Here is a 13726-nt window from a genome sequence, read left to right on the forward strand (position 1 = left end):
TAAATAACACGATTACTCGGAGACGCCATTTATTTCCATTCAAACGCATTCGCCTTGGTTTGTTTGTAATCGGATCACATATGGGCCGTGGGGGGGGGGGTATCACTCATGACGTCAGAACGTGCTGAATCGTGGAGCGTGCTGACGTCATAACGTGTTGCGAGACAAAGGGGGGTGGTTGCTGCAGTGGCGCCACCTTTCCGCTGTGGTACAAATCGACGTTGGCTAAAAGTGAAACCACAACTGAAGGGAGCACTCCGAGTTCGGGGAGGGGAGGAAGGCGGATTGGGAGGTGGGGGCTACGAGTGGTGGAAAGAAGCCATTATGCCAATGCGGATGCATGTAAGAAGAAAAAAAAAGCCGAGGGAAAAGGGGTGAAATAAATTCCAAACAACAACGGGACCTTACCACTTGATCTGAGCGACCCGAGTGCGCCATAGTCGCCTCGGTGTGCGCTATATCCGAGCGGACAGCGTCCCGCGAACCGGGGAAGCTGCGCGTTCCCTCCGCAGTCGCTTTTATAGCGCTCGCCGCGCCGATGGCGCCGGGAGGGGGGTCCGCAGCACGCCCCGGCTGACGTCACGTAAATGTCGCTTCCCCATTGGTTGACGTCCACATGCACGTGACGTCGCTACGTATAAATAACCGAAAAGCCCTTTAAAAGGGTGTTGCTGCTGCTCTTCACCACTCCATGATTCTGGGCCTTCGATCGTTGCTCGGTTTGTGTGTGCGCGCTCTCAAGTTGCGGTACCAACAAACAGCCTGTCGATGGCGCTGTATCTTCAATCTGGACTCGTTTATCAACGTTAAAATGTAATTTTTTTTTTTTTTGTGACGAGGCTTCATCGGAGGTGAGGTCAGGCCTGAAGGAAACCGGCTGGTCAGGCCTGATGTTCGACTAAGGTTAGGGAATGGTGGGTGTTTGTAATTTGTTCATGCTGCCGGCGATAGCTTACCTACTCTTCAGGAAGGACACCGTGGAATCTTTAACATCCTGGCAGACGGGACGTCCGAGTTTAGCGTCCATCCGAGGGACGACATATCGATGGAACACCAGGATGACGGTTTATAGGTACGTCTGGATTCGAACCCAGGCGAGACGGGCTTCGAGGTGAATGTGATTACCTCGAGGTTAGTGAAAGAGAGAGTCGATGGAGATGTTACACATTGTGGGCGCAGGAATGGAGGATGACATGACATGGTGATGTACTTACTGGCTTCCTTGAAGAGTGCAATTGAAATGTTCTTCGAAGGTCGTTCCACGAAGGAGTGGATGTGCGTGGAGAGCCCACATTGTGGGAGTTGAGAGGGGCTTTCCAGAACAACAATGTGCTTTTAAAAACAATTCACGTTCTGAGCAACACGGGACTGCACTCCTGACTGATGGACGATGACAATGAGGTCCATGATGATTTGGCCATGGCTGAGCGAAACGAGGAATGAGATTCTTTATTCTTGACGAGCAACTCCAATCCGTCTCTTCGCTGTCAGGGATATTAGGGGGGGAGGAGAAAAAGGTAGGGTAAGGATATAGGAGGATGGGGGAGAGAGGGGGGGTGTTCTGGACATGAGTTTGATCGGGGGGATTTGAGGGAAAGCTGGGGGAGCGTAAAATAAACTACTATAAAAAAGCTTACATTTGTCCAATCCATACATTCTTTGACACCCCTTCCTCTCCTCGACTTCTGGAGAGTTGTACATAGTGGGGAGGGGGTTTGGGAGAAGGATAGCATGAGGGAAGGCTGCCAAAGCGGAAGGGAAGGAAGCATGAGTGGAGGGTAAGCCGTATACCAGGACATTATTGGGGTGATTTTAAAGCGCCCAAACAGCAACGTTTTAGTTTTTAACCGAACTATTCCATGTAAAACTGGGCAGAAGCATTTAGAAATTAAAATCCATGCTATCTAACTGGCAAAGGCCTGCCTGCAATCATGCCCCAACCCATAACTTATTCCTCCAACCTGCATGCATGCAGGCACGTACAAACCCCACCACTTTCGACCTCCATGTGTGCTGTCTAAGTATCTCTTCATTTGTTTGCATTGCTTTCTCGGTATCTTCAGCCACTGCCGACTGTTAATTTATTGCAGAAACTATTAGTGTATTTGTGTTAATATTTTGTCAAGAAAGTAGATCGCACAAAAACTGAAAAAGAAAAACTGCAAACGTAATTGGCAAAAAGAAGGAACACTGTTGACAATCATCATGGATTTTTTTTTATACAATATCAAGGTTTGGATGAGAGCTAATACCCAGGATGCACAACGGAAATATGGAGAGGGTGAGGGCAAGGCCAGCGAGGAGACGGGGGGAGGGGGGGAGACAGAAAGACCACCGACTTGCCTGTGGTGAGAGTGAGAGACCTAAAGACAGCCTCATCGTGGGAGATACCAATGATCCTGAATGCCTTGGTTTTGACATTGTGAAACCGAGAAAGTTGAGAGGCGGGATCACAAGCCCAGAGTGGAGAGCAATAGTCCATCAGGCTGCAGACGAAAGCTTTGAATGTGGTCAGGAGCTCAGTTGTGCCAAGGAAGGACTTTTCACGATGGAGGATGCCGAGTTGGTGACTGGCTTTGGAGGCCAGCTTGGAAATGTGGCTTTCCCAGGAATTGTCATGGCAAACAGTGAGACCCAGAAGCTTGAATGAAAGGACTTCTTCAAGAGGATTGTTGAGAAAGTAGATGAGGGGTTTTCCAGACGGTCCTTTTGGAGAGACATAGTGAGAGTGTGAGATTTGTCAGGATTGAAAGACATATTCCACGTGTTGGACCAGTTTGTGATTTCATCCAGATCTGCAGAGAGTGAAAAAGCTGCTGCTTGCCGATCTGAGGGATGACAGATGGTACAGCAGAGGGTGGAGTCTTCAGCAAAGAGATAAAGAGGATAATGGTCGCTGGAAGATGAAGCAAAACTGCAGGGTCTACCGGAGTGCACAGTTCCTCAATAACGACCACAGGCAGGAGAACGGTACCATCCCAGCCTTGGCTGGATGTTGGCAAACTCAAGGATGAGACAGTAACTGAGGAGTTTGTGAACAGGCTTAATGGACTTGGGGGGGGTCTTGATGTTTTGTGGAATCCTGAAGAGTTGTGGAGTGCCTTCAAGACCACCATCCTTGATGTTTCCGGTGAATATCATGGAACTCGCTGTAGGGCGAAGAAGAATTTTGTCTCTCAAGTGACACTTGATACCATTGACCACACAAGGCTAGGCTTAACGGCAGAGCTGAGCTGTCCAAGGTGTTGAGGTGTAAAACTATGTGTGCTGAGGGTGGACAAGGAGGTCTATACGTGAGGAATCTGTGAGGTGATAGAACATCACCTGTGGTCAAGTAATTCTCATCATGCTTACAGGGGAATTCGCGCATTGTGTTCCACCAAGCCATCTCTCAGTGTCCTGGAGTGAGAGCGGAGGGGAGGGGGTTAGATCTTGACAGAGGAGCCCAAAGTGAAGGCCCGCTCGACCTGTTACTTTGAGCAGCTGTACCAGGCTGTTCCACCAGCTGTTGAGTTGGATGTCAGGGGTGTTACTATCCTTGTGGCTGAACCTCCAATCAACTGTGATCCATCTTCATTTGTGGAAAAACAGGTTGCGGTGAACCGGTTGAAATAGGATAAAGCTCCTGGGATTTGTGGATTCCATGCAGAACTTCTCAGGACTGGTGGAAATGCTGTACTCATGTTGTTGCATTCAGTTCTGTGCTGTCTGGAACAAAGGCATCATCCTAACTGACTGGAAGAGGGGCCTTGTTGTCCCTCTCTGGAAAGGGAAGGGTGAGCACCAGAACTGCAACAACTACTGAGTGGTGACGCTGCTCTCAGTGCTGGGCAAGGTCTTTGCTCACATAATTCTTTATCGGGTTCACCACCATCTGCTTGAGCATCAGCACACAGGGCAGTCAGCCTTTACACCAAAGAGGTCAACGATTGATCGCATCCTTACCCTCTGGGTCCTCACCGAATGCAGACGAGAGTTTCGGCAGAGGTTGCTTGCAGCCTATGTTGATCTCTGCAAAGCATTTGATTCACTGACTTGGGATGTCCTCTGGAGGATTCTTGGTCTTCGTGGGGTGCCACCAAAACTGTTCCAACCATTTATTTTTAAAAAATTCTACAAAATTGCAAAGTAACATCTGGATGGGTTTGAGGGTTGTGGAGTAGCGGCTGAAACCCGAGTCCTATCCAGTTTCCTCCTGATGACTCCATCTTTGCTCTTTACTTCTTCGGTTTCCTTCTAGGTCTTCCTTTTGAATACCATTGAGTGTTGCTTCCAAAAAATGGAAAGGATCAATGAAGAGAGATCATGAGAGAACACTAGACTGATTTTTTTTTTCACAAGTCTCTTGAATGGTCCAAGACTTGCTGAAGTTTTTCTGCCTCCCAAATACTGTAATTGTGGTGGTTGACTTTCCCTTGTCTCATAATGCAGAAATCATATCGGAAGATGTCAACTCATCATGAATCCCAAGAGTAGGGTGAATATACTGGTTCTGGCTCACTTTTCCCCATGTAAATGAATGGGGGATTTTCAGCGATTCATATTTTTTTTTTCCCTAAAAATAAACCCCCTTTTTATCCCAAGGTATATTTATTTGTCTCCCCTTTTAACCTGGGGACACTTTTTTTTTTTTTCAAATAATCCATGCAATAAGATAAAGATTTGTTAAAGGTGATTCGAAAAAAATATCTGAAACGTCTAAGCCTCGGGACACTCTTTATCAAATAACCGATGCATATTGTTTAGCTCACTCATTGAACCTATAAAGATTTGTTCATTCTCAAATTCCTTCAATAGTTTGATTTTCTTTGCACAATAATCCCCATCTAAAATATTGAAAAACAAAACATTTGAATCTTTATATTTTTTAAGATACCCCTTTTGTGCCATTACGAAATGATAAACTTCTCTTAATGCTCTTGTTTGACCACCTCCTGAGCCACATATCATTTTGAGATTATAGTAAATTGTTTTTTCATTGTTCAATTGATAACCATCAAAGTTTTCAGTCCATTCAAGGATATTCATTTTTTTTTCTTTAAATCCTCTAACTTACTACTTTTTAAATTGATTTGCTTATTTGTTTTATTTACCTTTGTTTTAGTTATTTTTTCAATAAGACTTATTTGATATTTTTCACATTCATTATGTTTTCCATTTATATACCAAGACTGAGATTTTCTCCACTCTTTAGTTTGATTAATACTTGGTTTGACCATTTACATATTGCGAAAAAACGCGGCGGTAGCCCTTAAAAAACCCTAACCCATTTTCCCATCATGAAAACACAATCTATTTTATACACTCTATCATACAATATCCATATGGAACACAATCTATTCCATTATCTAAAATAAATGTCGAATCATCAAAGGCTCCTAACGCCTTTTTATTTACTTCTTCACTATATATGTTATGTTTATAACTTCTTATTGTATTCATTTTCCTATATTCTTCTTTCTTATTCATCAAACAATTATAGTAATTTCTAAAAGTTATTGATTTCTTTATTACATATTTCTTTATTCCCTTTAACCTCTTATCAATCTGATCACCATACTTATAAGCATATGCCTTTGCTCTCAATCCAATAAACTCACTCATTACTTTTCCACCCAACTCATCCTTAAACTTACCAATAACCTTTTCATTCGTTTTGGAAAATAACTCACTCTTCTTGCTGAAATTACTTGTATCATATACTCCAATATTTTTCTTCGTATCTTTATAAACATCATCAGTTTTTATATCAAGGATAAAACTATCAGTGTCCATATACAACAATGAAACATTTTCACCATACTCTTTCTTTAAGTCATTATACAAATAATCATACATCAATATCTTTGATAAATCAAGAACTGCTGTTCCAATATAAATTGGTTTATCCATTACAAAACTTGGTTTATTTATCAATCTCGAAGCTTCTTTCCAAGATGTTGCGAATCTAATGTTTTGCCTGTTTCTAACATTTTCCATAGTCTTTCCAAATACAGCATTATTCATTAATTTATAAAAGTCCCCTTCAAATTTTACTTTTGTATTTGCTCTCATATCTGTATTGAATTGAATATACTTTTTCACCCAAGGACTTTGTTTAAATTTTAAAACTCTATGAATTTTAGCTACTCTCAATCCTTCTCTCAAAAACTGTTTTAAGCTTCTCTGATGCAAAACATATCCCTCTTTATCATAGAATGTTGTTAATAACTTTTCTGTTGATTTACCTTTAATATTAAAACTTTTATGATAATCACTGAACCATTCTTTCTTTGGGGTTTCTTTCTCACATGCAAAAGGAAGGTCTTTATGCTTATTATGAAGATCACTCGGGTACCTCAAATCAACTTCAAAATAATAACCTTCTTCTTCGTCATTCAATTCCTCTTGAGAAGAAATAACAATATTCATCAAAGCCTTTTCATAATCCTTTTCTTCCACCCACTCTAATTTACCATAAGGCAGAGATTGAGACATTGCCCATCCATACAAATTATTAGCATCAAAATACATCAAATAATTACTATCTTTTTCACTATCATTTGGAAGATATTTATTATTTGCTTTAGCATATCTTTTTGAACATACTTGTGATATTCCACCTCTCTTAGACTTCTCAATCTTCAAAAGCATATCAACATCACTGATTAAATCTATATCTTGTTTTGTCATTTTCAACATTGCACTCCAAGCTAAACCAGGAGCTGTGAAATAGTGGGCAGGATCGAATCCATAACAATTTTTATTAAGACAGAGTGATCTAAAAGCTTCAAACACATCAGCGAACAATAAAACGTCTGTTTTTAGATATAAATCATGATATTCTCCAAGGTTCTTTATCTTAAATATTTTCCATATTTCTTGTGCGTGTTTATATTCCTTATCACTTCTCTTCTTCATAAAGGTTATTATAGGAACTTTATTTTGAAGGAAGTTGTGTTTCTTTAAATCTCATAAATGAATCCATATAATCATAAGGATAAATTCCCTTACTTGTAAGAATTTTCTCTTTACTTTGAATTTCATTCCTTGTTTGAATTTCCTCTCTCGTGAGAATTCCTTCTTTAATCAGAATTTCATCTTTAATCTGAATTTCCTCTTTAGTTAGAATTTCATTCATTGTTCGAATTTTCTTTATAATTAGAATTTCTTCATTAATTTCCTCATTAATTAGAATTTCCTCTTTACTTTGAATTCTCTCCTTAATCTGAATTTCCTCCTTTAGTGAGAATTTCCTCTTTTGGAAAAGAGTCCGTGGAGCTTAGATTTGATGTGAGGTAGGCTAGTGGGGTTCCCATAAACTTGTAAGAATCGAGAAACCTAATACGAGTCAAAGGTTTTGTGAATATCATTTTTGTAAATGAAATATACTTTTGACTTGTGTTTGTTATGGCAGAAATATTCCCTGGTGTTTTTGAAAGTTCATTTATAAATAGATGTGTATCATAGTTGGCGCTGTTGTGAAGAAAGACTGGAATAAAAAGGTAATTTATAATTAAGATTACAACAGGAATGAGCGGGACCTCTACATTTACCAGTAAGATGACAATGATCCCTAACTTTCGACTCCTTAATTTCCCCCTCACAAATATGACAGATATTGTTCTTTCTAAATTCTAATTTTTCTTCTTTGGTTAATTTCATCGGTTCATTTGTTTTTCATTAATTTAGTGAGTCTCTTATACAATCCTTTTCTAATCGTTTTACAAACTCTTGTGAAGCTTTTTTTCCACTATAATGTTCAAGTTTGTTATACTTTTCTCCAACAGATGATTTGATATAATAACAGAAACCACAAGGAATATGTTTTTGATATTTATTTGTATGTAATTCTTTTGGATTAGGAGAAGCAGTATTTATCTTTTTAAGGATACACTCAAAATCAGCGTATATCACAAATGGGTGCATGATAGATTTATTATAATCTTCAAAAGAAATCTTTTCACCAGGTTTCGGCATTGTAATTACAGCTGATTTATGATTACTACAATATTTTGAATGTTGTTCTAATCGTTCTTTTGTATGAAATGAATTAAGACATCGCTTACAAGGATATATTTTGTTTGCTGTTCTGAATACCTGAGAAGAGATTAATCTTGATAAATTATTGATGTATGTGTAATGTGAATTATTTCCAACACTAAAATATAAAAGATCAATGTGTGTTTCTTCATTTTTATAGTTGTTTGAAATTTTTAATATTTTAACTTTGTTTGTATCCGTTAATCCATATACATTAATAGAAAGATTATTCTTTTTCTCAAATTTAGGAATATCTGTTAGTGGCATTGGGAATTTAAAATCTTTAATGTCCAAGGTATTCTCATATTTCATATATTGTTTTACTCTTTCTGAATTACATTTTGGTGGATGAAAGTGAGCAAGAACAGACCAGAGAAAACATTTATTATCATTGTTCTTAATATTAACAACTGCCTTCTTTAGTTTTATTTCTTTTGGTAATTCAATATAAGAAGAAGCTTTAAGAGGGTTTGATTTTAGAATGTGTATATCTAAAAAGATGATTTTTTTTAAATATTGAATCCACTTCCTACCACTGTGTTATCAACATCCTCCTCTTGTTTTGATAGTTCTTCATAAACCCCACTATTCAAAAAAATCTTGAAATGATGTTATAAAATGAAGATCTGTTCTCATATAAGGAGTTTGTTCTACATCTTGTCTTTTCATATTCATTTTCACTCCCATATAAAACTTTAAAGTTTTCATTTCTTTTAATGTCTTTTTAATAACTTTTTCAACATCAGGTTTCACTATTTCAATTGATTCAGCTGTTGATGATGGACTGGGTTCTCCAAATTGAAAAATCCTTATTTTTAAATGCCCCATCAGTGTTTTCAATATAATAGTCTCCCTTTACTTTAAACTCATTTTTCTTGTGTTTTTGTGATTGAAGATGTCTATTATAACTACTCTTCAAAACATCCTTTGAGCAGATATCACAACGTTTTCTTTCCAACTCAAGAGGAGATATTTTATGAAATAGATTGAATGTGTGTTTGTTGGTTTGGAGGTGTTTTCTATAATGTTTATATTTGTGATTACAAACATCGCAGTGTTGTATTCACCATATTTATACAATAAATCTTTGCTTAAACTAAAATTTTCTTGCTGAAAATTTCGTTTATTTTACAGGTGAATCTGTGCTTAAAACCATTTTATCCTCCAACTTTTTCACTTAATAAATACAATGTTTCAAGACACAAAAGACAAGTTTCAATCAATCTCTTCATTTGTTAAAGATACTGAGAAATATGTCAGGGATGTAAAATTGAACAAAGATAAATATAACAACTATTGGATAAAAACAATTGTGGTAAATAATATGAGTTCTTCAATTTCCTTCAGTGGAAGGGCTTTTAGTATACCTGGTAGAACATCAATTAAAGTATCTCTAACAAAAGTTTATCCTCTCCTTCTGGTAATATATTCAAAACTCGAAAAAGCAATGAAACAAGAAAAAGTATCAAAAAACAAAAACCTTATGGATGAAGCTTTAGAAAGAAAAGATAAGACCATCTGTAATACGCAAGGAGAAATTTGTATTTTTTTCAACAACCCTAAAGATGTAAATCCTGATGAAATAAAGGATGTAAATATATCAGGTGAAATGACATTTCGTTCAATAGTAGTTAACGATCATTTTAAAATTACATTTAATATAAAAAATGTTGTCGTTGAATCTGGTAATGAAAAAAAGTATATCGATATCGTTGGTAATATTATTAAATATGAGTCAATATACAACTGAAAGTATAGATGAATTTCAGTTTAAGTAAAGTTTTACTTTATAAATCTGCTAGACTTTCCTGATTCTCCATATGACAAATTTGAGAATTGTCCTGCGTGTGAAAGATGGGGATTAAACAGTCAAAAGCCTATAAACAATGTATAGTCTGTGATTATCTTCTGATTAATGATAATAAAAAATATAAAAAGGAAAATAATTATTTTAGATTTACACCAAAAATGAATTACTTTACAAGATTGATTAGAGAAATGAATGTAAAGTATGAGGGTGATAACACACCTTTCCTTACAAGGGAAAGAAACTGAACGTATAAGAGAAATGTTCAAAGGATTGTTGTTATATATTATTCATGGATGTAATTTTCAGGGAAATAAACACAAGATATTGTATAAATAAAATAATGGATTATCTTGAAATTAAACCTGAACTTAGGATAAAATATAGAGTTTCCAAAAAAGCCAATAATAAATTAAATAACCTGTTTTCCAAATATATAAATGAATGATTTTTTTACCCATTTGGGAAAATAAGATAAAATTTAACAACCATAAAAATCTCCCAAATTCATTAAGATGTCTCATAGTTGGTTCAAGTGGATGTGGAAAAACCTGCTTACTTTTAAAGATGCTCCTCACTCCCAACTTTTTAGATTATGATAATTTAATAATTTTCACAAAGTCGAGTTTTCAACCAGAGTATCAACTACTCTCACAAGGTTTGAATGCTGGTCTTCAAAAAGAAGATATAATCGGTTTATTTAAACGTCAAAAAAACCTAAATGATTATAACATTGAAGATATAATTCAACTATTTTGTGATACACTGAGATGTAAAAAAAAATTTGGTTTATCTCCCTGTGTCAGGAAAAACCATACAGAGTAAATTTTAGGATAACCGACCAAGATAATCGTATGATTTCTTTTAATGGAGAAGTTATATCCATCAGAATTCACCTACGTGAAGTTTTCCAATAAATAAATACGATGGTTATTATGAGGAAACACGAGTTGGGAAAATCTCAAATAATTACAGGGGATGGGATGTTCCTTTCCCCATACTACAAGGGTGAAGGTATGCATCTTGGTAGAGGATACTATAAACCTAAGAGACAAAGGGGTGTTGGACATCAATTTAGAGGAGATGGGATAATTGATACTCTTATGGGTATTGGTTCAACTATTCTTAAACATAAAGATGTAATTGGTTCAACTGCTTCTGCTGTGGGAAATGTAGCAGGTGCTGTAAAGAGCATAAAAGATGCCCAGAAGGAATCTCATAAATTACAAGCAATAAAAGAAATTAAGAAAGGCAAAACTCAGTTTTCCCCCCAAGAACGACAAAATAATTTGAATACTTGGATCAGGGTTTCAAAAGTTTTAACATCTTTTTTTTCCTAAATAAATACAAGTATGGAAGCAATTGATAGTATCTATGATTTGGATGATACTATTATTATCTCAAACTCCACTAAAAAAGAAGATTACTTCAAGGTAAATGCAATAACTGGAACAGACTGGAATACGAATGGTACAAAGTTTTGAAATAAATAATCAACAAACCTATTTGAATCTCTCAAAGTTTCTTGTTTTGTAAATTTAAATTCACTAAAGCTGGGAATAACACAAACGCTACACTTGTAAATGATTTCTTCTGGAAAATGTTTGATAGTGTGCGTTTGTATATTGGAACACAAGAAGTTGAAGTGGTTGATTATGTCTCTGCTGTATCTGAAATGGTGAAATTTACACTCTATACATTCAGTGATAGAATGGGAAAGGGGTCTGTCGAAGGTTTTATTCCTGATATGTCAACGGGAACAAACACAGACCCTGGATATACTCAAAGGAAAGGAATGTATAATGATGATACAAAAGCAGAAAATAGTTTTACTGTGGCAGTTCCTCTTAAAGGTATATTTGGATTTTGTGATCATGATAAAGTTCTGTATGGTAATAAAATTAGATTTCAACTAGAAAGGAATGATAATGAAAATAGATTGCTTTTTGGTGTTGGTAGTGCTTTTGGTGAACAGAATAAATTTGTAATTGAGGAGATGAGTTGGTCTATCAGTGAATATACTCCTAATCTTAAAACAGAAGAGATGTTGAATCGAAGACTTAACTCAAAGAAACCACTCAGTGTATCATACCTCAAAAGAAGATGTCAACACGTTAAACTCAACCAAACTACTTACACGTGGAATTTGGGTGTTCTGGAAGGAAAGCCACGATATCTGTGGATCATTTTTAAAAAGCCAGATGGTGATACTGCGACTGATAAGAATAATGCATTGAGTGATAATGCTAAGGTGAAACAACTTCGCGTTTCTCTAGATGGAACATTTTATCCACGAGATAGATTGGAAATTAATTGGGAAAAAAATGATTTTGCTGAAGCATTCAAGTCTTACCAAAAGGTGTGTGAAAGTAATGGAAATAAATAACCTATTTTGGATATGACAGCATTTAAAAGTTTGTATACAATCTATGCGTTTGACCTGAGCGCTCAAAAGGAAACTATAAAGTCTAATCGAGTGGATACTTCCCTATACATTGAAAGAGGAGAGAGTGAAGAAGTTGATACATATTGTTTGCTTTTGGAAGAAACAGAATTGCAGATTAATACAGATAATGGTGTGATGATTAGTCTCACATAATTTTTTGTTAAATAAATGAGTGGCAAAGTACCAACTGGGGTATATGTTAATCAAATCAATCTTCATAAACTATCATCCTGTGTTCAAAATCAAAAGCCTTGTACGATTAACGTTAATACAATTCAGAGAAAAGGAGCAGTAAGAATTTATGTTTTGCTCACAAGAGAACAGGTTAAAATCTTGAATGACACTGGCTCACTTAAAATAAAAATGACAAAACCAATGTTCAAAAAATATTCAATAAGAGAGACGAGTGGAGGATTTCTCCCATTTCTAATTCCTTTATTTGCTGGTTTAAGTGCGGTTGGAGCATTGACGGGTGGTATTTCAACAGCGGTGAAAACTGCCAACGAAAGGAAGGCTCAACTCCAGGCTCAAAAATAATTGGAAAGACATAACAAAGAGTTGGAGAAACAAATTAGTGGAAGTGGTGTAATTGTAGATTTTGCTGAAAAACTTGAAAGTCTGCCTGATAAAGCGAGATTGTTAGTTGGAGATATGCTTTCTTCTATAGCACAAGCAGGTGTAAAATTAACGAAAAGAGGTAATGGATTCTATCTTTCTAATAAATAAATGAGCATTGATGAGTGGTTTAAAGAATTTGGAAAGAATACAACATCAAATTTACAACTTGTCAAATATCGTAAGAAATTAAAAATTCATAATGTGGTTATTTGTATGAGATGAATTAACAAATGTGCCGAAACATACAAAGAATATTATTATGAACTTAGAAGATAATAATGGGAACGGTTCTCATTGGGTTTGTATTTTTAATCGTCAAGACAAATATTATTTTGATAGTTTTGGTCTTCCACCACCTGTTGAAATCATAAAATTCTTACAGAATGGTGTTTATCAAACATTTCAAGTCCAAGAATTAAATTCCAAGTGTTGTGGTCAATTGTGTCTATATGTGTTATTTCAACTCAACAAAAATAAAAATTTTTAATCTAATATAAATGACTTATGTTGGTAAAGATGGTTCTATCTTTGGTGTATCTCAAGAACTGCCTATTGATTTATCAAATTATTACACAAAGGCACAGGCTGAACGACATAAATATAATATAACCAAAAATATTAACATGAAAAATGCTTATAAATTAAAAAATTATCCAAGCCCGACTGACGCGAATGACTTGGTGAGATTAAGCGATTTATCACAATATATATCCTTAAATAAAACGGCCGTGTATTCCAAAGATACAGAAGTGTTGATATTATCTCCAGGTCATGCAGAATTCACAGTTCGAATTGAAATAAATTTTTATAAAGAAGGGCGTATCGTTTGTATG

General features: G+C 36.1%; 1 protein-coding gene across 1 annotated transcript in view; it reads right to left on the reverse strand.

The window, feature by feature from the left end:
- LOC147012277 (uncharacterized) overlaps window positions 1-13726 on the reverse strand; it is a 126175-nt gene that overhangs the window by 52518 nt on the left and 59931 nt on the right. The window contains exons 5-6 of the mRNA XM_085856376.1: window positions 1351-1423; window positions 409-573 (exon numbers count right to left, since the gene is read on the reverse strand). Coding sequence (XP_085712502.1) covers window positions 409-573; window positions 1351-1423 — 238 coding nt within the window. The remainder of the gene's footprint in view (window positions 1-408; window positions 574-1350; window positions 1424-13726) is intronic.

The sequence above is a fragment of the Eptatretus burgeri genome, chromosome 15 (assembly GCF_056783735.1).
Source record: "Eptatretus burgeri isolate ZD-2024b chromosome 15, Ebu_testis_v1, whole genome shotgun sequence".
In the NCBI taxonomy this organism is placed as follows: domain Eukaryota; kingdom Metazoa; phylum Chordata; class Myxini; order Myxiniformes; family Myxinidae; genus Eptatretus; species Eptatretus burgeri.